This window comes from Podarcis raffonei, chromosome 11, assembly GCF_027172205.1.
Source record: "Podarcis raffonei isolate rPodRaf1 chromosome 11, rPodRaf1.pri, whole genome shotgun sequence".
NCBI lineage: Eukaryota > Metazoa > Chordata > Lepidosauria > Squamata > Lacertidae > Podarcis > Podarcis raffonei.
Window position 1 is genome coordinate 57,541,230 of NC_070612.1, and position 26,971 is coordinate 57,568,200.

General features: G+C 41.9%; 1 protein-coding gene, 1 long non-coding RNA gene and 1 other non-coding gene across 12 annotated transcripts in view; 1 reads left to right on the forward strand and 2 right to left on the reverse strand.

Moving 5' to 3' along the window:
- The window catches only part of AOPEP (aminopeptidase O (putative)), a 181,308-nt gene extending 168,366 nt beyond the window's left edge, over positions 1-12,942 (reverse strand). For 4 of the 10 annotated variants that reach the window (XM_053408723.1, XM_053408717.1, XM_053408721.1 and 1 more), the window contains exons 1-3: positions 12,802-12,939; positions 8,226-8,354; positions 6,142-7,121 (exon numbers count right to left, since the gene is read on the reverse strand). In XM_053408723.1, the coding sequence (XP_053264698.1) occupies positions 6,142-6,950 (809 nt within the window). In that variant the 5' untranslated portion in view covers positions 6,951-7,121; positions 8,226-8,354; positions 12,802-12,939. Of the gene's footprint in view, positions 1-6,141; positions 7,122-8,225; positions 8,355-11,057; positions 11,981-12,801 lie in introns of those variants that run through there. The other 6 variants (XM_053408722.1, XM_053408727.1, XM_053408719.1 and 3 more) reach the window with 5 other exon arrangements.
- Positions 12,943-13,277: 335 nt separating this feature from the next.
- On the forward strand, positions 13,278-15,456 carry LOC128423509 (uncharacterized). The gene is made up of 2 exons (XR_008332778.1): positions 13,278-13,992; positions 14,063-15,456. It is a non-coding gene; the product is annotated as an uncharacterized LOC128423509 (long non-coding RNA).
- Positions 14,355-14,426, reverse strand: TRNAC-GCA (transfer RNA cysteine (anticodon GCA)). Its single transcript has one exon. It is a non-coding gene; the product is annotated as a tRNA-Cys (tRNA).
- Positions 15,457-26,971: the final 11,515 nt, after the last annotated feature.

Here is a 26,971-nt window from a genome sequence, read left to right on the forward strand (position 1 = left end):
GTGACATTGCAGCTTCCTGCAGAATCCCTGTCGCTGAGGGTCAGGTCACCCAGTATTAGTGAGGGAAGGCAGGCTGGGTCCACAATGGTTTCCCAAGTCCAGCGCTTTGCTTTCCCCACACTAGTGAATGGCAGCCACTCACATATGTAGAAAATAGACAAAGGTTGTATTCAAGGAGTTGTTTGGAATGGGGACTAACCCTGACCTAGCCTCTGGCCATTTCATGGCCTGAACTGGGGCAGGTTTTGCCACCTTTCTATCAGCATAGGTCCACCTGTATGGCACTAGTCTGGATTCAGATTTTTCATCAGCATGCCAGCCTGGATTAAACGAAGCGTCATTGACTAATAGACCAGACACAGGATTCGGTTTTCGTACATATGACAGCTAGAAAGTTGTTAATTCTCTGAAACGAGTAGTTTACAATCTAATTAATTTATTCTGGTCACACTTCTTTACAGAGATACAGAAAGCCTATTCAAATTTTCAAACTTTCATATATTAAGTACAAAATTTTAAATAAAATAGTTAGGAAGCTGCACGGCCCAGTGACCTTTTATTTTTGTCTTCTCAATACTTTTACTGCAGTAGCCCAGCAGGGCCCACTCTTTTATCATGATATTCACTGAAGGGAGAGGAAGCACAGCCAGACCACCTGTTACCTGACGCATGCTGTTATCCTTCCACACAGAGAGACTTTAACGCTAGAGCTAAAAATATTCATAAGAATGCCTTTATGGAACTGACTGCCACTCTTCTCTTTTTTAAATCCTCACAAACTCTAGTGGGAAACGTCCACCTATTCACCAGACTACACAACATTAGACAGTGATTTAATGAACTGTTAATTCATGAAACAGAGATATTAGACTTGTTAAGTCACTTGTTAACTAAAAGGTCTCCAAGCAACCTACCTTTAAAAACATAAATATACAGCATCTTGTTTCAAAATCATATAAAACATTAACATTTTCAAACATCACCTACAATTCATTACACTCACACCTCATAACAGCCATAAGAAGCTTTGGCAGCACACTAACAGTAGGTCAAAATCATCGCAGTCCATCAGAAGTCTGTGAAAAAAGCTAAGTATTTACCCGGCACTGAAAATATGTCAACAAAGGCATTAGACCTCACTGGGTAGGACATTCCATAGGTAGGAGACAACAGCTGAAAAGGCCCTCTCCCTTATTACCACACTCCAAGTCTCCCTCAGAAGAGGGATCCAGAGAAGGACCTCAGAGTGCCTGGGTAAGTTACCCAATAACATGTTTAGTCAACACCATGGTTGTCATGGTGACCATGAAGTCCCAAACAGCCCCTCGGTGTGATGGTTGACATTAACAGTCTTAGGACCTCTTAATGCAATGTCAGATATCATATGTGTCAGCTCAGGTAGGGAGACGGTTGGGCAGTAGAGTGGGCAGTACGCCAACAGTATCCCCAATCTGTCTCATTAGCCTAACACAAAGTACCCGGTACAAACACTCCAGAAAAACCAAAAAGATGGAAAACAAACTGAAGCTCAATCCAGATAAAACTGAGGCACTGTTAGAGGGTGGTTCTCTAGACCGAATGGATGGGAGGTTGCCTGCTCTTGATGGAGTTACAATTCCTCTGAAGGAGCGGGTACGTAGCTTGGGAGTACTTTTCACTTATCTGGTGTAGCTTGAGACATGGATAGCCTAACGCTCTAGTGACTTCTAGGTTTGATTACTGCAACACATTATATGTAGGGCTGCCTCTGAAGATGGTTTGGAAGCTTCAGCTGGTGCAGAACTCAGCAGCACTGGGGAAGACGGTTTGAACATATTACACCGAACCTGGCCCAACTGCACTGGCTGCCAATTAGTTTCCAGGCCCAATTCAAAGTGCTGGTTTTGACCTAAAAATCCTTAAATGGCTCAGGACCTCAAGGATAGCCTCTGCCCATACAAACAGTCCCAGACTCTGCATTCATCATCTGAGGCCCTTCTTCATGTGCCTCCTCCATGTGAGGAGGAGGGTGTCACCAGAGGGTGACAACGCAAGCATGGGCCTTTTCTGCAGTGGCTTCCCATTTGTGGAATGCTCTCCCCAGGGAGTTTCACCTGGCACCTTCATTTTATATTTGTAGGAGCCAGTCAAAAATGTTACTCTCCAACCAAGCCTTTGGCTGATTAATATTCTATAGCCTTTTAAATGTGTTTCTGGGAAGGGTGGTTATTGGGGTTTTTTTCTGTTTACTTGTGTTTTTACCTTGTGCTTTTATTCTGTGAACTGCCCTGAGATCTTGTGATGAAGGGCAGTATATAAATTTAATAAATAATAATAACAGTCACATTAGCCCAGAAATTTATCTCCCCCACCCCACTTAGAAGTCTTGGCCTCAAGACCAGTGGTTGCAAATCAATTGGGGTTGATCTTTCAAGGAATATCCTGCAGCTCTCCTCTCCTTGTACGGAGAGCAGCAGTAAATGCAGTCCAGGAGCAGATGAACAAAAACAAAACAAAAACCCTGCTTTGCACATTTCCTGCCAGTGCTGGGGGTCCCAAAAAACCATACAGTCAAACAACTTACCAACTTTACCAGTGATGCAGGGCAGAAAACTTTCCAGTGCTTTATTTTTCTGCTAATACCTATTCATTAGCAATTATGAATGGATGCCAACCGCAAATGCCATATTAAGCAAGCTTGGCAGTTTCATTGCTTTTAACTTTTACTAAATACATGTAAAATAAACATGCTGGATTAAATCACCCTCAGAAAAGGTTCCAATGCCAAACTGAAAATTTTCCCATACAAATTAACTTATGCAGATTACCCTAATTCAGTGTTTTTTTCTGGAAAACCCACATCAATGAGCTCTACTCCAGCAGACTTCACCCTATTATGCTATCAGAGTCAAAAAGTGTTATGATATAACTTTATAATTTTGCTATATACAATGCTACTTCTGTATCTTCCTAGATCACCCTCACAAATCCACATTAAAAGAGCCCCTATTGGTATGCAAGTTTTCTATGTGCATGTATTTTCATTTAATGGAAGTTCATTCAGTCATGTGAGCTTCTTCCAGAAATATGAAGTGGTAGAACTCAAAGGCAACTTTACAATGCAAAGGAAAACCAGCCTAGTCTTTTTTTTAAACAACACTTCAGGGACCACATATTAATACATTTTCACACAGTACAACATTATTTTCTAGTTTGGCAGACCCTCTGTGCTAGAAAATCCTTAAAGTGGCTCCAGATATACAAACTTTTGAATCATCCCCAGGTCCTGATGGAAAAATTCCATGGAGTGTGTACACAGCCATAGTTTGGAATATAGTCATCAAAATGTAAAATTATGAATTAATTAATTATCAATTGTTATTGCTGCTTTAAAAATAATTTACCATGTTGTTGCCTTTATGGTTGTTGGTTTTAATTTAAACCACTTTTCAGCCGCAATGCCTCCCAAAACAATAAAAATGCATATGACTGATACTTTAGTGGTACCTAAGTGGGAGCTTTATTGTAAAAGCAATAGGTGACATCCAATATCGCATAAATGGATTTGTGTGCTTGTGCCACAGGACTTTGGGCCAGATTCAACTAAGCTGCACTAGTCCTAGTAGCATAATGGGACTCCCCCACTTTCTTCCCTGTATGCCCCCACCATCCCCAAATCTACTTGGGAAGCTCAGGAAAAACTACAGAGAAGAGTACAGCAGGCAGCAGAAGAGAGGAAATTCTTATGTCAGGCAGTCAAAAAATCATTTCACTGACTGAAGTTGAATTTCACCCTGTGTCTTCCTTTCCTCCTCACTGCAGCTCTCCATGCACCCCCAAAATCCTCTCTGAAAGATTTGAGGACCCTTTAGAATGGGCTTTGAGGATGCATTGAGAGCTGCAGAGGAGAGGGGGGGAAATCCAATGCATATGTAGAAATTCACTGGGCAACAGGGCAAGAATCATTGGATGTGACTTAAAAAAACATATGTTGAAAACATTACTGTAAAAAGTTTCACTCTCACTCAACAGCAACTCACTTTAACAGGCAAGGGACTCACATCACTATTTACAAAGATTTTTCTGAGTTTCTGCCACACACAGACACACACACACACAGAGAGAGAGAGAGACTTCACTATTAGCTGTAGCAACTCATAATCGGTAAGGGAGGATGTAAAAGTAGTGGGCAGAATACACCATTTCTTACTCCAGCAACAGGAGTATGAGAATGGAACAAAGCAGTGCTTGTCTCCTCCGTACATCCAAGCTTGAGGTGCTTGGCAGTTCAGACAGGGACAAAGTGGTTGACCCCCACTGACATGGAAGGAACCAGGAAGAAGGCAATGAAAAGATAGTTACAGTGTGCAGATAGGTGATCACAGCCACATGTGTAAGTTGCACTCTGAGCTTTATAGGCAAAATACAGATTTGAGGACAGTTTATTTCACTGTGTACTGTGGCATAATTCAGAGAACTAATACAAGAATAGTCTAGGAGAAAGGAAGCTTTTCTCTTTTGTTATTGCAGAAACACTACTGGCCAATATTAGCATAGGATTTTTTAATAAAAAGCGAGCAAGTCGTAACAGAGATCTGTAACAATCTGCTCCACTTAGAATTCCAGGACAACCCCAGCTTGCCACAAAGTATATGTGGGTAGTACTGAGCACATCTCAGAAGAGATAAGTGCTTCCTAGCATAGGACTTATCAGTAAATGAAGTTACCACTATAGTATGCTCATTTACTTAATTACTTAATTCGTTCTGGAGGTCCGTTCTTAACCTGAAACTGTTCTTAACCTGAGGTACCACTTTAGCTAATGGGGCCTCCCACTGCTGCCGCCACACAATTTCTGTTCTCATCCTGAAGCAAAGTTCTTAACCTGAGGTACTATTTCTGGGTTAACGGAGTCTGTAACCTGAAGTGTCTATAACCCAAGGTACTACTGTATAGTCAAACTAGACAGTAGGACTCATGAGTTATCTCTCCATGGGTTTTCAAAATGGCAAGGGCAACCACAGGGAAGCAATTTGGATCACGGCTGAAGAAAGGGGCATTAACTCTTTTTCTTATACAATTTTTCCAAGCTAAATTGCCCCATCCTTTTCTGAAGTTGCTGCTTGTCCATGGGACAAAACATACAGGTGCTTATATGTTTTGTCCCAGGGCAAATAGCAGCTTCAGGAGAATAGGAATTAGGGAAATGGCCCCAGGAAAGGGAGATTAAGCTTGCCCTTCCCCCAGTGCTTATCTTACATGTATGTATCCTTTTAAAAATATGGTCATAGATTTCCCTCGGGCTTGCCCAGTTGCACTCTTAATAAAGGATTTATTTCTACATAAGCAAACATTTATTTAATAGCCCAGGTGTCAAGGGATGAAAAAATACACAAATAAAAGGCTTGTCTCTTGTAATCTACATTAGATTGACAAAACAGCCAAGAGCCCAAAAGCTGTCATTAGATAAGGTGAGCCAAATGACAACAGAGAATTAGACAAGGTGTGTGGTCCAGGAAAATGATATGCTACATATATTTAAGCTGTTTAAATTCTTAAATATTTCAGATTTTTACAGCTTTAGGCTTTTAGTACTACTAAATATTATATTATTAATGTTAATATTACATATTATATTGTTTATATATGCATAGAAAGATAAAATTGCTGTTTGGCTTCTGCTAAGCCATGTTCAGATTCTAACAGATAAATTAAAATAAGTTTTTTTCATGTTAAAGAAACTTACAAACCTACCACATCCAGAACATTTTAACTTACTATTAACAAAACATATTTTGCCTTCACTACAAAAGGATTTGTTATATGACCTCTTAACTCTAGGTAATTGAAAAAATATATAGTAAAATATATAGTAAAGTGAAAATGCTTTACAGAATATGTTTCTCTCCGATACCTTTTATCCAAAATGCACCAATCAATTGTTCCCTGATTTAAATAGTTAGACTTAAAGAAATGCATTCACTTGTTCCAGACTTAAAAGTGATATAATCCTGCTACACTTTCATGAGCACTGAACTCTGCCTGCTTTGTTACCAGTCTGTCTGAATTCAGCCTCAAAATGAGATTGTTATTTATAATTCAACTCTGCCCCATCAGAACACAGAACACAAGTATAGCAGAACACCAAAAACTGTTGCATACCTGTCACATTGGTCTGTAGTCCAGCTCAGTGATTTTCCTTCTGGCTTTGTTTTGTAACATATCCTTATGGCATGAGGGAAGTCTTTTGGCAGCTGGACACCTGCTTTCCTGATCTCCAAGCTCCAAGTGCCAGTAACAAACAGAAGCTCTCCACAAGCAGGTGCCTGGCTGCACAGTCTGTAAAACTGAAGCTGCTCCTTCCAATGATCTGCAGGTAATGTCACAAGTTTATGCACAATCTGATTTCTAAGATCCCCTGGATCCTTGGAAGCATCCATTAACTTGGCAGAGCTGGTAAATTTCTCAATGCCTGGAACTACAGCAACATCTACCTCTTCGACCTTTAACACAGATAAATCACAGCAGTCCAGGACCAGCAAAAAATCTTCACTCCCATGAATCTCAATGTCACAGCAGTTCTTTGAACTAGAAATCCCAGAAGCCAGTTCCTTGTTGCCATGACTACCGTTTTTATCAGAAGTATCATTTTCACCTTTACCACAGACAGCAAAATCATTACATCCACTTTTAGTTGAGCAAGCACTTGCATTTGGCACAGGAACGTAGCAGGCTTCAGGTGCCTGAATACAGCAGGTTCCATCTGACTGAGAATGACAAGCTTCTTCCACCTGTTCACTGTCTCCTTTTCTGCATCTGCTGTCAGTGTCAAAGAACAGAACTATAGTGCCACCAATTACATGGCTTTTTAAGTCCACATCCAGATCCAACACATAATGCCTTACCAGCATGTGGCTAGTATTTGCCATTAAGGGCAAATCATCTTTGGTAATGTCAAGCTCCATCTTCATATGCCAGACTTCTATACAGCCACAGTCACTTCTCTTTTGTAATCCTTGTTCTTTCTTAAATTATCTTCCCAATCGCCAGTATGCTACGTTTTCCAGGTGTCACAAACAGCTTTTACATCAAATATGTGTTCTTTATATGACGAATGGAACCATAACAACTTGTATTTTACCCTGTGAAGAAGAAAGCAATCAACTGTCAGGTGTCAATTTAAACAAGAGCTATAAAAATGGAACCAACCCCCACTGAAGGTTATTGCTAAATAATAAATATTTAAAGAACAGATATTAAAGTTTGCTATTCATATGATATATACCAACCATGCAATCTGCAGAAGAATGAGTTCAGTGAAGAAAATTAAAAGGAAAAATCATCTGCATAATAAATGGGGAACAAAAAGTGATAGAGAGTGCAATATCATGTCAATTGAATAAAAGAAGCCTCAACAAAAAGCAGCACTAACATGATCTTATTGCTACAAACCTACAGAAAAGTTGAAAGTATTTTTTCCGTTTTCAAGAAGTGAAATGTATCATGTCTAATTTCTCATCTCAGAATGGCATTGCTTATTATTGTGCTATGAATCTAAGTAACAAGCATGACTGAAAGCTAAATGGCCTCACGTGTCTCATACCTCAAGAGAGCAATAATTTAATACATACAATGTAACTCCAGGGATTAATGTACTTTTCACATTAGGGCTGCACTCATATCAGCACTTCTGGTAAATTACAAGAAAGTCAGTCAATTTACAAGTAGCGCATTATAAATATTCTTTTGAGATTGCTCAGAGAGATTTTTCAACTTCATACTTAAATACTCCAGGTATATAATTACATCTTAATAGCTAAAAAAATCCATTAACATTCTGAATCAGAGACTTCTCACAGCAAACAAAAGACTACCATTCATATTCAAATACCTTCACACTGAAGTAAACATAAAATAAAATTCACCAACACCAGTTGTGATAGAAAGCAGTTTTTCATGATTGTACAAAACATGTATTTATTACGCTTCACACAGTAAATTAAAAATTGCACACCATTACTGAGCTTGTTGTTTTTTCATTATCTTCTAATCAATACAGTACTGCACTCTTTTTTCTATTTTCTAAGGTAGTATGAAAGAACAATATAGTTGTTTTAATAAGGCATAAACTAACACACACATCATAAACCCTCAAGTTTGAAAGTCTTGGTGACAGTCTTCCACAAGGACATTGTGCATGAACAGTGTTTCCCTTCCACAATTAGATCAGTTTTCTTTGCTATTACCTTCTTCTATGTAAATATGGATGATACAAAACAAGACCCATTTAGAGTTTAAAAAATGATACTACTCATTCCATGAAAACAAATCCACTGGCAGTTGATTTTCAGACAACATGATTTTGTTAAATGGATCTAAAAACAAAGAAAGGAATTGCTGTCAGTATATCCCCATGCCTTTATTCTTTGATTCACAATATTTTAAAGCAGCTATGGCGTCTGTTCATGTTTTGTCATTATACTAGACTCTAATGTAATAATTAGAGGCATTAACCAAATTCAGAAGCACAAGAAAACTGTATTCTCTAGCAAGCTGGTTTTACAAAGCACAGGCACTTAGTACAGTATACAAATCAATAAGATGGTTTTAGACATTGCTACATGCTGTTTATTACTCTAATTAAGATAATTAGAAATGTTTATACAGTTATGAGCAGCAAAAAGCACGGTCTCATATTACTAGGTACATATTTGTTTTTCTGCCCTGAACATGATATCTACGCACTAGAAATGGTACTTCTCATGACTATAACTATTACATATGCGTACCTATGTGAACAGCAAATAGCTAATCTGAATGTAGAAAAGAAATAAGAGAAGCAGACAGGACAAGGGAAGCAAATTTACAGTTAAAACGGACAATGTAGGAGCAGAGTTATAAAAAAGGGGGGAAACTGACTTTGGAATTTTTTAAGTACAGGGAAACCAAAAATTGAGCTGAAATTCTTGAGAAATGCAAAAGGGTGGCTGTATGTAATTAATTTACAGTTCAGGATTGAAAAATGAGCACCCATGGATTTGTTTTCAATCACTTTTGGCAACCAGAAATTGAAACCAGCTTACAAATATACAAAACAATAAACAAAATTAAAGTATGTTTAACCCAAACATTACAAATGGGTTAGCTATGAAACCATGAATTGAGACCTTGGAAAATGTTCTGTAAGGATGCTACACTTTAGATTTCATAGTCACATAGTAAGGTTGTTTGTTACATTATACTGTTGCTTATTCCCAATTTACAGCAACTATGTCCTAGTTATGCCACAGACAGCCAAGTTACTATGTTGATATTGTTTGTTGCCCTGTTGATGCTATCTGGCATTAGACAGAATGGAACTGCTTTTCAGGGGCCATATGGGATTGTGCATGTATGAATCCCAACCATAGGTCCCAACCATATTTTAGTATTCGCATAATGTTCTACATATCCTTGTCAATAACAATGTATTGTATATTGTCTCCATATCATACCCAGAAGGGATATAACCTTCCTATTGCTGAGCACTCAAATTATTACTGTTGGTAATTTAAAACTCTATTTAAAACACTTTCAAAGCACATGGTCATTGGAACTTTTTATAAAAAGCAATGAATCCTTGCTGGTATAAGAGAAAAATAGATAAAGAGATTTGATAGGTAGAGTTTATATTAATAATGCACCAAAATAAAACATCATTTCAAAAAGGACAAAGCCTAAATACTAAAATTTTACAGGAACCCATTCAAAATTATAGGCAATGATGTAGTAAGAAAAGTATTTATTGTGTAAAAAAAACCTTTTGTTTTGGAGCCAGTCCTATGACAAAGTTACCAGTATTCAGTGTGCTAGTCCTGAGCACTACTAAGATGGTGACTTGTACACAAGATTCCTACCAGGTTCTGGTGGGTCATAACTGTACCCTTTGAGAATGTGTGAGTTAAGAAATATGAATGTAGTATAGACTTGAATAGTGTTATAAAGTATCACAAGTATAACAAGTTGACAGGTAACAAAGCATAAAGAACAAGAGAAAAGGTGTGGAAAGTGAAGATAGCGAAGGTAGAGACAAAGACACTGTATAAGAAATACACTCTATAGTCAATACCTATACAATCATCTTGAGTACATGTGAGGCTGCTGCTGGTAGCACTGTTAATATGCATGGGCCACCTTCAGGTAGATGTGGTATATGCAGCCACCAAACCTCACTCACTGGTAGCATTTCTCAAGTCACTACTTATTAAAAAAATCACACAACACAATTACCAAGATTGTGTGCCGACACAGTCATTTCTGAACCAACTCTAAGATGCATACTCAAGAGCCTGGTTTGCACATCATGCTATACCAACATTTTGTCTGTTCTTGGTTATAGCTTGTGGTTAGCCTGAAGGGAACTGTTGGGATACTGCCAGGGAGATAAAATCCATCTGAGCCCCAAGCTCGGTGCCGGACGATCCATCGACCTCCCTTTGTCACGCAGTATCTAGCAATTGTAGCGACACGAAGCCTCAAGAAAAGATAGCCACATTCTTGGACTTGTGCACACTCTATCAGCAGAATTCACACAACAGAAGTTGCACAGCATGAGAGCAGAACATGCATATTTACAGTTTATTAGGCATTGGTCAGAACAAAGAAAGCATGACCGTCTGCTCCGACTGCTCAGGCAAAACAGCAGAAAACGAAACGAACTTACAACATAAACATCCTGTGAGACAGGAACTCACGCAGGCTGTTATACAAACATCCTGCTCCCTTTTAAGGTGGAACGGAAATATCCTAACACTTAACCATGAGCCCAGGTTCAGATGACATGCTAAGTCAAACCTTGGCTTAGTTCAGTGTGCTGTGGCACCAAAAAGGATCAGAGAGTAGCAAAGTGGCTGTTTGAGAACCCTCACATTTGTGCCATGCCATAGTTTGGCTTTGAGTGATGGATAGAAACCAGGCAAGTTCCTTCAGAAGTAAGTCCTACTGAGTTCAATAGGATTTACTCCTAGGCAAGAGGTTACAGGTTTGCAACCTTAAAACTGATTAGATATCAATTATTCATTTCCATATTTTTACCGCACCTTTCCATTCCAATGGAGGGCTTCAAGCTTCTTAGATCATGCAGAAGAAAATCCATAAAATCACAACAAAGCAAAGCACTAAAGCACTTAACATCCCATTAACCACTTCTGTTGAACTCACTGTCATTAAAAGAGAATTTCCCACATGCTCAATGCATTTTTGTGTATACTAATTTAAACGATGCCAGCAATACTATATACACAAGAACACAGATGAATAATCATCCTGATATCTCCACAATCAAAAGACTTGAAACAGTGATAAAATAATTCATAATTTGCCCTCATATTTTCAATGCACACTCATGGGTGAAAAGGTGGGGTTTTTCCCCAACAAGCATTAGAAATTTCATGTATACGGCAGGGGGGATAAAAAGGGACGGGTGCTTTGTACACACTGAAAAGACGTGACATGTTTAACTGTACGACAGGGTGGGGTACTGGCGCAATGCTATGCATGTTTACTCAGAAGGCCCTTCCCTGAACCTTACCCCTAGGTCAGGCATGTCCAACAGGTAGATTGTGATCTACCAGTAGATCACTGGACATCTGCAGTAGATCACTGGTAGATCATTGGCTCCCCCCAAAGAAGCTGAACAACTGTGGCTCCCCTAAAAAAAAGCTCAACATTTTACCTCCTCCCTGGAAAAACTCAACAACTTTGACCTGAACCCCCCAAAAGGGGGTAGATCACTGCCAGTTTTTAACCCTGTGAGTAGATCGCAGTCTCTTGGGAGTTGGCCACCCCTGCCCTAGGTCATGCGCCTACACTATGGTTGTATCCTTAGGCCAGGGCCGGATTTTGGTTTGATGAGGCCCTAAGCTACTGAAGATAATGGGACCCTTTGTATGTCCAGCTGTCCTTTGTCAACAACAAATTGTCGCTATTTTTTGTGTTAAATATATGCTATATGGTAATTTATGGACCTAATAAAGCCATTTGCGCGCGCGCACACACACACACACACATATATATATATATAATCAAAGTAATTGTTGAACTGAAATACAATTAAGAAGTATATTTGGGGGGGGGGCAAGAGAGTGGGACCCTAAACTATAGCTTGTTTAGCTTATACTATACGTAAATCCAGCACTGTCTTAGGCTGCAGTCCCAAAGCCACTTGGTGCTACAACAAGGCAATTGTGGGACCCTTGTGGCCCTCTACGCTGTGGGACTACGACTCTCTTCATCCCTTGACCACCGGGCTGGGCTGAGGAAAGTTGGGAGCCCAACAACATTTCGAAGAAGCACGTACAGGGGTCGCCCCCCTGTTGATGTCCTGGGCGGTATTAGAACCGTGGGAAGCTGTGCGTGTATTTCCAGATAAGGGAAGAAGCCGTGAGGAAACGGCAGCCTCGCGAAAGCGCCCGAGGAGCCACACGGCAAGGCGTCCAGAGTTAAAAAGGTAGCGAGCCGCCGCCGCCGCCGCCTGCCTCACGAAGGGAGCTGGGAAGTCGCCTCACCCGAGGGCTCCCGGCTTGAGCGGCTCCCCTCAGGGCTCTGGAGAGAAGAGGCGGGAACGCGGTCCGAACTAGCGGATTCGGGAGGGGGGAAGTCGCGGCTGGAGCGGGGGGGGGGTGGCGGCGCCAGCAGCTACCTCCCCGCCCGACCCCGCTAGTTTCTCCGCCTTTCCTTCCCCACCCCACCCCGCTCCCCCGCCGAAAATGGTACAGGCCATGGCAGCGAAGGCCCCGCGCCCCTCAGAGGGGAGCAACGGACGAGCGCGTGCCTGCTGTTTACCTGACGCACCGCCGAGTTCTCTGTTTGTTTTTCCCACCCCGGCTGCGACGGCGAGAGGCGGCGCCCGGTGACGTCATCGGCGCGGGCCCGGCTCGCTGAGGAGAGGCACCGGGGCCCGGGCTCACCGCTTGCCTGTTTCGCGGGAGTAGGCCCGCCCGCCCGCTCCGGCACCACAAGGCGGCCCTTATTCCGTCCGGGGAGCTTTGCTTACGGTCCAGCTGTGGTGCAGGAGTCGGTTTGGAAGCTCCCCGTGACAGCCCGACCGCGCAGGGGAGTCCGAAAATGCAGGCAGCTGTGCTGATCCGTTTATTATGCACACACATGACCTAAAAATGCCCGTTTACTTGGGATCAGCGCGACTGCAATACTATGGAAGTATAGGTCCTGATTGTATAGGTCCCAGCTGGTAAAAAAAAAAAGGCTGTACAATATAACACAACACGATGGCCAATAACAATGGCACTAAACACTATAAACTAATACAAATGATCAGAAATTACAACCAAAGACTCTAAATCTTTTTCACCAGTTGCAGTAGAATAATTCAAAAGTTCGATATATACATAATCTGTCACCAACTATCGCCGGTCTTGATCAATTCTTCATCAGCTAGCCTTGTAAGAATTAATATGAGAAGGCTGCAGTTCAATTTCTTAACAAGCAAATCTTAATGTAAGCAGATATAAACACTGGAATTTATGCTCTGGATCAGTGCTCATATGATACTGTAGTCACTGATTGTATAGGTCCCAGCTGGTAAAAAAGAGAGCTTTAGCAAGCTCAGGCTGAAAGTCAGCCTTTAGCTTTTGGTTACACATACGAACAATCTTTCAGATAAGGGTTACTGTTCAGCGTCAAACAGAAACCAAATGAAAAATTATCTTCCGTTCCTTGCTTTTCTGATGCTGTTTGTATGCTTTCTATAGACATCCATGCTTCCTCCTCTCAGAATACAAGCCTTTAGTATTATAAACAACTACTGTTTGCACAATTGCACCGATGCCGCTGTAAATCTCAGTAGATCGATCCAAAGGAAATTGAAAAGAAAAACGAGAATCGGGCTCATGGCGTTTCTTCTCTTGTCTTCCTCCTTGCAGTTGTATGGAAATAATGGACATGCCTGTATACTAATGTTAACAGATCTGTGAAAAGAGTATGTTAAAATACAGTTTTCATCATGCAAGGATCAAGGTGGGTAATGTTTTCTGCCTAAGAATGTTTTATATAGTTCTTTTCATCAGTCTCCCTTTTCATTTCACAGTTGGGGCATATACACATAGGGTAAAGCGATTACAGTGCCTGAAAATGGAAGATGTCTTTAACCAGCAGGGTGGAACTTCTCAGCAAACATGAGAAACGGTTCTGAATTTATATTTTAAATATTCATAGTTTAACAAAAAGGAAAGGCAACAGTGACCGTTAATGCAAAGTGCTTATGTGTGTCTCTAAGAATAAAGTAACATGTGAACCTAAAACTGCATTTGCAGTGATCAAAATTAGCATGCTTCAGATATTTCAAATAAACAGAGCATTGCTTTTATTTCCATTAAAAAAGGGGGCACTTGGATTTGAACCAGGGACCTCTTGATCTGCAGTCAAATGCTCTACCACTGAGCTATACCCCCTGCTCCTTCAGTTCTGCTCTGTAAAGCTAACTCATTTTCCCTGCATCAAAACTGCAGTGTTCATACTATTGCCTGACATTTAGAGAAAGTACACTATGATTCATTTGCATCACTTTAAAATTAATTGTTTCACTTACATTTCTCTAAATGCTTCAGTGATTTATGGAGTAGGGTAGACTAAAAATACAAACTACTCGATTTTACATCATTGGGAAAGAATGATGGGCTGTCCTGGCAGTGAAGTCCCCACCTACTAACTTCCTGATATTTCATTAGCCAACATACACACAAGTTTGTCTTTGATAATATAGCAGGCAGGAACTTCCTTTCCCCCCCCCTTCCCTTTTTTTTTTAATGACAGCTGAGATTCTCAGACAGCTGAATTCAGTAACCAATACAACAACAAATAAAAGTGCAAAATGTTGCACAGTAGTGAGGTGGCCTGTTTCTGTTCAGGGTTCTAGCCAGCCATGCCCTCTTCCAGGATTCTCAGCACACAAACAGGAAGAGGGGGATGGAGAAGGCAAGGAGTATGTCAGCCTAAGTCTCATATATGTAATATTTATAAAGGTATTTATTTACCGTCATCTCATAAAATGTGAGGGTAGTGTACAATAATGTGTACACATCACTGATACAGTGCAGAATAATAATTAAAATGATTAAAACAATACTAGCACTTATGAAAACAGCCATATTTAACATTCCTTATTCATGGTTTTACATGATGTGAACTGAGCCATTATATACAAAATCTACACATGAATAGGTTTACTTTTCCATATGCGGCTGGCAAGCACATGGGCGCTGGCTTTTCAGTGGTGGCCCCAATATTGTGAAATACCCAAGCATTATTAGGCAGGACCCATCCCTGGATAAACCTTGGCTTGCAGAAAATAATTGTGGCTGGGTATCTGATTGTGTGGCCAGGTCTTGGTTACTATTTTATGCTCCATTTTTTATATTGGATTGTTAGTTATAATAATATAGGATTGTATTATGAAATTGTTTTCCTACAAGTTTTTTTTAATCTATTGTATTTTATGTGAAATGTCAAGGGAGGTATAGGAATTTATTAAATAAATAAACTTGTATAGTCTAGATAATGAATATATTCATACCTACTCTGTGCATATATAAAGTCTCAAACAATTGAGTTTTAGAATACTATATGTCACTGCAGCATAATCTAGCACTCAGCCAGAATGAGAACACAAGAATACTCAGCCCTCCAGTTAAAATCTGACACTTGCATAACCATTTGTACAGCTGCACTACATCAAAATTTACAACTCCCTCCACATGTGTAGCACAGTCAGCTGTGACAAATTATAATATGACACAATTCCACTCCCCCCCAAAAGGGCTGATTCTGATTTGAAATCAGCTAAGTCAAACAGCTTTGAAATTTATGAGACTGGCTTGTTCCAAGATTAGACAGGAGCCGCTAAAAAAGCAAATCTTGGGGTGGGGAAGATGTTTATGCTAGCTAATTAAAATGAGGAATAGCAACAAAAGTGAAGCAGGGTGTATTGTACAGTACTGAATTTGTGACCATTGCAAGGCTAGACAAGGAAGCCAATAGCTATACTTGATGAGCAAACATTTTAACGAGAACAGATGAATAAATAATGAGGAACAGCCCTGAGTGTTGATTTTTAAGGAGTCAACATTATTTTTGTTTGTGATGTGTTCCCTTCAATACTTGACACAATACATAGGTACAAGCACCAGATTAACCCCTTGATATCTTCATTGGGCTGGGAGGGGTGTGGAGAATGGCGATCTCTCTTTCATATGTGGTGGAGTCACAAACATGGAAAGCTCCTGGGTTTTTGCCACACTATCTGACCTCAGTGGCCAGCCTCTCCACCCAGATCCATGCCTTGCTCTATCGTTTGGAGGTGATCTAAATCCATAAATGACTAGTAGCTTTGCTTCTTGCAACAGTATGCTGTGAGATTGCATTATGCTGAAAGAATGGGGCAGGCTTTTCAATTACAGTGGTAATTCGGGTTAAGTATTTAATTCGTTCTGGAGGTCCATACTTAACCTGAAACTGTTCTTCACCTGAAGCACCACTTTAGCTAATGGGGCCTCCTGCTGCTCCCGCGCCACCGGAGCACGATTTCTGTTCTCATCCTGAAGCAAAATTCTTAACCTGAAGCACTTTTTCTGGGTTAGCGGAGTCTGTAACCTGAACCGTATGTAACCTGAAGCGTATGTAACCCAAGATACCACTTATGACAGGATCTGGTCAATTGTGCTTTCTGAGCATCTTACCTATCATGCTAGAGTTATCTGAGGCACCTCAAAAAGGGATAATTTTTGAAGTGGTTGGGTTCCCTTTCATAAGTTATGTGAGATGACAGGCATAACTAAATCCTCTGGTCACTCAGTTTTCACTTTCGAGAGCTCTGATTCTTCCAAGAAATAACACCACACAGAATAATGTGTTGTAATCTTTCTTGAATGGGACAACAATTTTTCTTCTTACTTATTTTCAAGCTTTGGGGTATTCTACTCCAGTTACTGTGTTTGCACGCATCATTGTTCTAGTCTGTTGTGTATTTTTACATTGTTTTTATTTCTATAACATATGCTGTCTTTGTAAGACTTATACTTGCAATTGAAAATCCAACAAAAACGATTTGAATGCATGAGTGAATGAATAGGTACAGTAGTGTGAGGGAAAAGCTCATAGTACTGGGATAAAAAGTGCACAAAAGCTTCTTACAATTACCAGTATATTGATGACTGAGGTACCCTACAATGGAATATGGGAAGAAAACATCCCAATACAAAAGTAGGTTATTGTTTTTCTAAGTCCCACCTAAAAAAGGTGTGTTTCCCTCTCATTTGCTAAATAAAAAGTTCCATTTAAAAAACACTACTGGCTAATAAAAGGAGTTGCTTCTGATTGTGTAAGTCTAGATTTCCTGCAAGGGAACCTGGCTTTGTGTAGCTACTAAGGCCATTGCTTAAGGAACTTGTTCTTTTGGTACCTGGAGCTTTGAGGCATGTTTGAATGAGAGGCCACATGCTTCTTTAGTTTTAGGGAGTTTTCCCAGTCTGGATTTTTGGTTATCAGCGAGGCAGGTTATAAGTGCACCTTCTATGGTTTGTTATCCCTCAAGCAGAAAATGAAACAACCTTCAACATGGTAGTAGTAGATCCTAAGAAATCCAAATCAAATTTTGACATACCACCAGAGCTTGGAGCTGGGAAATTGCTACGACTCCCATCATCCCTGACCATTGGCCATGCTTGCTGGGGCCAATGGGAGTTGTAGTTCAGCAACATTTGGAGGGTAGCCGGTCCGACACACATTTTACATCTTGGGAGTTCCATAGTCTCTTGCCTCTTCCATCTAATGAAGGAGATCCAAAGACCAACGCCTCAAGGGCCTCTCTCTCTAGCACACACAACTCCCACCAGGCCACCCCTCACTAAGCTTCCTTGAGTGTTCTTTGTCTGGCTGGAGTGTCCTGAACTGTGATGATGCCTCTTACTGGCCAGGATGGAGAAATGAGTATGTTTGAGTGTATAGGTGTACAAAGCTCCGACTTCTGTGCAGATGGAATGCAGCCTGATGTACAATGGTAAGAGTCACATATGTTGCATCCCTGACCATTGACCATGTTGGCCGGGGCTAACAAAGGGGAGCCTAGCAGCATTTGTTGGGCCACAGATTCCTCATGCCTTCTGTAGACGGAAGCATCAGGCATAGCTTAAACAAGGGCTCCCTGGCTGCCAGTTATAATCCAGACAGAGACACAGTAATGATGAATTGATATCTCTAATTTTCCATTTATTTGGTTTCATTGCTTAGAGAAGCTACACTTCCTGTTTGCCACATGATTATAATTTCTGATCAACTGCCGCATGAATGGAATTGAGCCTTGGAAAGACGACTCTGAACAATGTCAAACTGGCATGTTAGACAGCTGCAACCAGAGGGCTTCAGATAAATGTTTTGACTCAAGAACAATTCAATTACACATCCGGTGGTGATGGGAACTAAATTTGGCTAATGGCTTGTGATCTGATTTTAACCCTTCCAGCACTGCTTCCTCTTGTTATAAAGGCTATTATAAAGGCATGAGGGCACCAAGCATTGGAGGATAAATCATGATGCTCTGTTAAGGGTTAACAGGCTCCAAACAATACACAAGCCTCCTGCATTTCATCTGCTGCTTTACTGTAAAAACAAAGGCAATATTTGCAAAGAGATTTACCGTAGCTCTTTAAAATTTTATGATTGCCAATGCAGTCTCGAAGATGCAATCCCAGGATGAACACAGATCAGCTAGGTAGGGGGCTGTTCTTGGCATTTAATATCCTGACCTTTAGCTATCATAATGGTACAAGATGAAAGAAAAACTGTAGCAGCATCACAGACTGGCAGGTTTTACCTAATTGTTGTCTCACTTATTCTTCACACACACTCTCTTTCCCCTCACCCCCACCCCAAGATTAAATGTGAAACCAGCCACTCAGAAATACCCCGGGCTGCAATCATGCTGCAATCTAAAGACAACTCCCCCCATTTTGTTCTCCAGCCACTGAAAGAGCTTTTCACCACCAATTAATTTCACTGGCTGACATTAAGGGTTGGCTGTCATTAAGGAAAGCAAAACAACAACACAAACAAATGTCTAACGCTCTTTAACAGACTCTGGAAATCTTTAAGATTTCTTTCTCTATTAAATTTTTACCCCACCCAAAGGAGCCTTCTTATTGGGGCGTAGCTAGCTGCTCTGGCACCCAGAGTGGCGACGGGGGCGGGGCGATCCGCCCAGAGGAGTGCTGCGGTGAGCTGCCCACGGAGTCCACCTGGCGGGCGCAAGCCCCACGCTGCTGTTCCAGGCAGCGTCGGGCCCCGAGCCACCGCATCACTCCCAGGAGAGACGCGTGGCTCAGGCCCGCTACAGGCCATGACCCACGGTAATTGCTGCCCCCCGTGGTGTGCCATTTTGTCACCCCCTCAGGGATGAGACCCCAGGCGAAGCGCACCCCATGCACCCCCCTTCCTACGCCCCTGCCTCTTATGCCTTTCTGTTAGGCTTTTGGTGTCCTCCTTTCCTTAGCTGGTAGAGTGCTCAAGGCAGGCATTGTTACGAAAAAGGAGCAATACAGCAGCGAGCTCCAGATGGCTGGAAAGCCAAACAGGATGTTGATGTTTGGGACTGTTCCGTGGGAACAAAGGAACAGTCTATTCACTGTACTGAGCACCGGATGTTAGCTCAGAGTGTCATCTGACCTGTACTGGAAGTACATGGGAGGAGTTCTCTCTCTCTGCTGTTGGTGTTAAGAGAGTGCAGACACGTTTCTCTGTACTGCTGGAAAGACAGAAATAAAGGCATGTAAATACATTTCTGTCTGTCTCTCTCCCCTCCCTGGGGATGGCAGGGGAGGAGTGGTGTGTTCTTCTCACGTTAGAGGAGGATCGCCAATTGAGATCTCGCCTGATCTTGCCGGGAGTCGCAGACGGGGAGGTCAACAAGGAACTCAAGCCGGGTGCCTGGAGAGTGGCCAATTCCTCTGACAAGGCTTGATTCCTACAGGCATTTAGTTCCCCTTGGAAAACCGACCACTGGGGACCTAAATAGGCCAGAACAGAAGAGCTACTTTTGATGCTTCCAAAGGCTTGGGACCCAGTAAGACTTGGAGCCTTTTCCCTTGAGCAAACTAAATAACTCTGTATGTGGTTTACAAAAATTCATTGATAGTAATGTACAACACCTTCTAATACTTATTTTTAAATGATATGTACAGTGCCAAAATAAGAATGACATACACAACTCAGTATCTCAAAGCCAAACAGTCCAAATATTCCTGCAATAAGTCCAAGAGAATAACTCTCTATTTGTATACTTGTTGCTGGTGCAATTCTGATGGAACTCCAACAATGAGATAACTGGATTTCAATCTCTGATTCGTGACTCTTCTTCTGGTTGGTTCAAAAAGGAACTATGGGATGGCAAGTAAATGCTCAACCAAAAAGGTCAGTTCCAACCTCGAAAAGGCACTTTGCTATCGGCCTTTTCAAAAAAGAGCAAACTGGGAAGGTAGCCCATCTAGAAGAAGGAAAACTCTAACCCTAAACCTCCGCTGCCTTGTGGGATATCTTCAAGAGAAGAAAAGGCTAAGCAGTAAAGCCTACACAAATCCAGAGTGGAGTCCCTAAGATGGTTGAATGGCACCTCATCCGCCTCCTTCTGACAACTCCTAAGCTAAGCTGGCGCCAAACATATTGCTCTGCTTTCCTTTGGACCACATCAGCGAGGCTGAGAGGAGGATCTAGCCATCTAGGCAGCCCAGGACCAACATACACACCAGTGGCGTAGCGTGGGTTGTCAGCACCCGGGGCAAGGCAAGTAATTTGCGCCCCCTAACCCGTGGATTTTAGCACTCGAGTGCGAGCGTGCCCCCCCCAGATGTTGCACCCGGTGCGGCTGGCCCCCCCTGCATCCCCCACGCTACGCCACTGATACACACTACCCAGTTTTGTGACCTGGAGAGGTGACTTTGATGCAGCTAATGCAGCCATTTGACTTCACTCCCAGAGGTGCACTCCATTGTCTCTCAAGACAGATGGATGCCAACAGTGCAATACTGGATAGATAGATAGATAGATAGATAGATAGATAGATAGATAGATAGATGATAGATAGATAGATAGATGATTGATAGATAGATAGATAGGTAGATAGATAGATAGATAGATAGGTAGATAGATAGATAGATAGATAGATGATAGATAGATAGATAGATATAGATAGATGATAGATAGATAGAGATGATAGATAGATAGAGAGAGATATGATGATAGATAGATGAGAGAGAGAGAGAGGTGATAGATGATAAATAAATAGATAGATAGATAGATAGAGATGATAGATAGATGATAGATAGATAGATAGATGATAGATATAGATAGATAGATAGATAGATAGATAGATAGATAGATAGATATAGATAGATAGATAGATAGATAGATAGATGATAGATAGAGATGATAGATAACCCCTGGCCTGATCCCAATCACCACAGGATGGGGAAAACCAACTCTTGAAGTCTGATCACTCACTGCCAGGGTTTCGGTGGTGGTGGTGGTAAATCTCTGTGCCCGTAATCCACACAACAAGAACGTAATATCTAAATGCCATTGCTGCATGTGTTAGTCAGAACTGAAGCCTTTGTAGACCACTGCCAAAGAATGTATGAGTAAGCGAGTCATGCCCTTTGTAAATTGCCCTGGGAATGATCAATAAGGATGAATGACAGTTTAAAAATGTTTCTAATAAATAAATAAATAGTCATGAGAAACACTGGCCCTGGCCATGTTAACATTGCATGCATCTAGGCTGGAGCATGCTGCGTGCATTTAGAGGGATGAAAGGGCTTTTTGCAGCCACCACAAGCAGCGAGCAATGGACAATGGACCCTTAATGAGAGATGGAAACGCTTATAATTCTCATCCCTCGAGGTACATACAGCTTCCAGCTACATTCTAGGCAGCTTGGAAAAAAGACATTCAGGCCTCCGTTTAATAAACCTGAAATGCTGCCATTTGTTAATGGCTACCATTATAGACAGAACTCCAGAAAAAGGGACATGAGCTACATTGACTATTATGCTACTGTAACAGTCAGATTCATATCATACTTGCATCACTGAGCAGTCAGTATTTTTTATCTTCCTGCCTGTGCTGCTGTACAGACTGGCTGTGGCTCCCCAAGGTCTGGGATAGAGACATTTCCAGCTGTGCTTCCAGGGTCAGTCCCATTATTAGGCAGAATGAAGCAACTGCCTCAGTCAGCAAATGTTCATTGGCTGGATATATCCTGAAACCCTGGCTGCACTTTTCTGTTGAAAGGCAGAGATGTGTGTGCCACACAGCCTGTCCTGCTGTCCCATAATTCATCTGCTGCCATCAGGTTTAAAAGAGGACACTATCCTGTTATCTAGTATTCAACAGTATATAACTGCAGGCCTGGTCAATTTCTGTAGATGGAACACTGGGGTTCACAATACATTTTTATAACTCTTAAGAGAGTTTTGTGTTTAAGTAATCAGTGTGGTGTAGTGGTTAAGAGCAGTAGATTTGTAATCTGGGGAACTGGGTTCGCGTCTCTGCTCCTCCACATGCAGCTGCTGGGTGACCTTGGACCAGTCACACTTCTCTGAAGTCTCTCAGCCCCACTCACCTCACAGAGTGTTTGTTGTGGGGGAGGAAGGAGAAGGAGAATGTTAGCCGCTTTGAGACTCCTTCGGATAGTGATAAAGCGGGATATCAAATCCAAACTCTTCTCTTCTTCTACAGAAATATTTCTAAATTATTATTTTTTAAAAAAAAGTAACTGGAGTTGGTAGGATTCATCCTGTGTGTCCTTTTCTTCTGGAAAAAAATGTATTTCACCATGGGCGGATGCGCAATCCTGCATATTTTTCCCAGAGCCATTATAAACTCTTTTCATTCCAAATAGTTTCTAGAGACATAGCAAGAAGGGCTAAACTAGTGGAGAAGGGGAAAAGATTAGGATGAAATGTTATCTTTTGTATGTTTTAAGGATACGCTCTGAGAGATGGAGAAAGGGCTAAAAATCTAAATATAGCATAATAACTGTTCACTGGGATATTGATGTTTGGGACGTGTAAATTTCATGCTCATGACAGGCAGAGAATGTTCTCTGCCATTTTCCATATGCTTCTTTTATCTTTTACTCCCAGTCTTTTCTAATCAATGGAAGATTAAAGTACCACTTTGAAAGGCCACAATATGAACATCTTAAAATGCTCAGTGCTTGTACTTAGAACAAACAGTAACCACTTCTTTCACAAAGTATGTTTTGTTTACTATTTGTATATTTTCCAGCACCAGAAAACAAACCCAGAAGTGTGCCTAGGGTTCCTTGCGCCTTTGGCAAGAAGCTGTATCAGCACCCCTCCAAAAGGGAAGAAATCAATTTTCTGCAATAACCACATTAGAAAGGTACTCAAAGCATCTGGAGTGAAAGCAAGTTGAGTGAAATATACTTGGAGTTGAGAGTGGATTTCATGCTCTTTATTCAGCTCATAGTGGTGAGGAAGAATGGAAGTTCCCCCAGAATGTCTGTTTTATATACATTATTTACACAATGGGCCCCACGTGATTGGCTAATTCCAGGATTCACCAGTAGGCCAATCGGGTTGCGGATTCACTTCCACATGGAGCTGGACTGGGTGGCTCCTGTGGACCAATCAGACTGCTGCATTCTGGACCCTCTTGTTCTAGGACCAATCAGACTGCTGCATTCTGAATCCTATTGTTCTAGAACCAATCAGACTGCTGCCTTTTGGATCCTATTCAACTCAGTACATAACATTGAGGAAGAGCAGAAAAAATCATGCAGCTTTGTGGTGTGGTGTAAGAAGGATGGGAAGCTTCTCCCACATTTGATCTCACCACAATAGCAGTGTTGTGATGCCACACACATACGCCTCATGCACTCCATAGTCTGATAAGTGATTTGGGGGGTGGGGTGGGCCTGCACCCCCAGCAGGGGCTGGTTTCCACCAACCCCTAGGCACACCTCTGAGTAAACCAGTTAGACTTTGCAATTCACAAAACTTGGGCAAGGATACCATTTGAAAGTTCACAAAACTGTTGGCGACAGATAATTTGCACGATCAGGACGACGGATGATCGCCTGGGTTAAATAAGCAGCCAAATTAGCATACAGTGGTACCTCGGGTTACATAAGCTTCAGGTTACATACACTTCAGGTTACAGACTCCGCTAACCCAGAAATAGTACCTCGGGTTAAGAACTTTGCTTCAGGATGAGAACAGAAATCGCGCAGCGGTGGCGCAGCAGCAGCAGGAGGCCCCATTAGCTGAAGTGTTGCTTCAGGTTAAGAACAGACCTCCAGAACGAATTAAGTACATAACCAGAGGTACCACTGTATTGAAACCTGAGGTGGTAGAGTGGACTTTACCACTTCCCTATATTTAAACAAATCAAAACAAACCGTTGTACAAATAAAACAACAAGCATCTCAGAGCCAAAGTGTTAGTCCAGCCCCCTCCTTGCTTACAAATAAGGTTTTTACATAAGAGAGGATTAACAATGTGATTCTGATCCATGTAAACAATGCACTTTTTCTGTGCCAATAAAGGAGAATGATTGATTAACAATGTGATTACTCCTGCTGCAGAATAAAGTGGCACAGGCTATCACCTCCTATTAAGATCAAGCCTCAATTTCAACCTTCTTTATTAATGTTGCTGTTGCTTCAAGCATAGGCCATAAGAGCTACTACTCTATGAGCATAAGGACCCTTCATCAGACCAAGGGCATATCTAATTCAGCATACTGTTTCCCACAGTAGTGAATCTATGGGAAGCTCACCAGCAGAACATGTGCGCAATAGCTTGCACCCACTGCTGTTCCCCACTTACTGGTACTCAAAGGCACTGGGCCTCTGAACCTGGCAGCGTGGTCCTGACCTTCCTATACCAAACTAAGCTTGAGCTGTCATCATTTTCATAGCACGCTTTTGACAGGGACAAATGACAAAATCAAACAGCCACGATTCAATTATAAACCACTTCAAATTCACCTGGTAGATTTAGCCACACAGCTCTTTAATCACCAGACACGTTCATGGCATGTTAATAGCAGGGGTGAAATTAATCAAGTGAGCTTTTCCCTAATGGACTCTTGTGGGACAGAATTGGAGACAGGCCAAATCACACGGAGGAGAGGGAAATCACCAATGACATCAAGCTGCTATTCCCCCTCCCCACAAACTTCCCAACTTTGCTCCTTGTCTCCCCCCCCCCAACTTACTGCCTGTTAATGCAAAGCACAAGACTAGCAGTGGCTGAAAACCTATCAGTAATGCTTTTTGAAATCAGTTTATCTTGGGCACAACTCTGCCAACTAATTTATATACATCTACAGTGGAGGGGCCTACACACAAACCCCTCCACAGGTTGAAATAACATGCGGACGAATCTCTGGGGCCACAACGTCTAGTTCTGCCCGCCAGTGTTGGGGTGCTCCACTGATGTATGTGAAGGGATGTGTGCGGGCAGAGCTCTTCCATTATTAACAGTGAACATTCCCAAAATGGCATTTGTGAACACACAGACTTCAGGAAATTTGTTCTGTCAGTGATTTCCTTCTACATTCTACACAGGAGAAAGAAGCCAGTCTACGCCAGATAATTAAATAGCTGTAAACCTAGCATCAGAACTGGCATTATATTTATTAAAATAAAATAAAAAAGCAGGGAACATTTCAGTCTCCCAGCATACTCTGTCACTGGACCAGTGTGAGAGCCAGATTGTGGGGACTATGTCCAAGGCCCCCAAATGAGGTGGCAGCAGTGGCAGATTGTGAAGCAGTAGGAAGTGAAGTGTTGTGCCGCCATTCAAATTGAAAGCATTTCCCCAGAGTTATGAGAAGTACGGCAAGCGGAATAGTCACACGTGTGTGGTGGTGTGGAATCACAGAGCCACCCTCCCGACAGTGTCATCACTGCTGCTTGCCTGGACAGGGCTGGGGCAGGGCAGTGGCAAGACTGGGGCCATGTGGGTTCACTGGCAGGATCAGATTAATTACAGCGGTGCATGTGTGTGGCCTAGCCATGCTGCTGACCTGCCCCAGCCCTGTCTAGGTAAGCAGTGGCAATGCCAGTGTCAGAAGGGCAATTCTGCCCCAACATATGCAATGCTACTGAAGCTTAACATACAGGCATCACAGATGGGACCCCACACCTCACACAGGGACCCCAGCAGCACCTCTGCACAGACTTCAAGATAGGTGTTCTCAAAACAAAGGAACTTCAAAAGCTGAATTATAGTTTATCAAAAGGTTTAGTTTACTGCCTGTGGCAGGAATTGGGATAACTGTTTATTATCACACTACCTTACCTTACCAACAACGGTCCATATAGTTAAAGCCATGGTTTTCCCAGTAGTGATGTATGGAAGTGAGAGCTGGACCATCAAGAAGGCTGATCGCCGAAGAATTGATGCTTTTGAATTATGGTGCTGGAGGAGACTCTTGAGAGTCCCATGGACTGCAAGAAGATCAAACATATCCATTCTTAAGGAAATCAGCCCTGAGTGCTCACTGGAAGGACAGATCGTGAAGCTGAGGCTCCAATACTTTGGCCACCTCATGAGAAGAGAAGACTCCCTGGAAAAGACCCTGATGCTGGGAAAGATGGAGGGCACAAGAAGAAGGGGACGACAGAGGACGAGATGGTTGGACAGTGTTCTCGAAGCTACAAACATGAGTCTGACCAAACTGCGGGAGGCAGTGGAAGACAGAAGTGCCTGGCATGCTCTGGTCCAGGGGGTCACGAAGAGTCGGACACGACTAAACAACTAAACAACAACAAATCACACTACATGTGTTAATTCGCTTGCCAATTATCTCCAGTAGTACTTTCTAAATGGCCACTGTCGGTAACTGTTGTTTTCTGTAATTAACTTCTCTCTAACCTCACTGCCTGTCCACACACAGAGAGACACACACGCGCATGCAC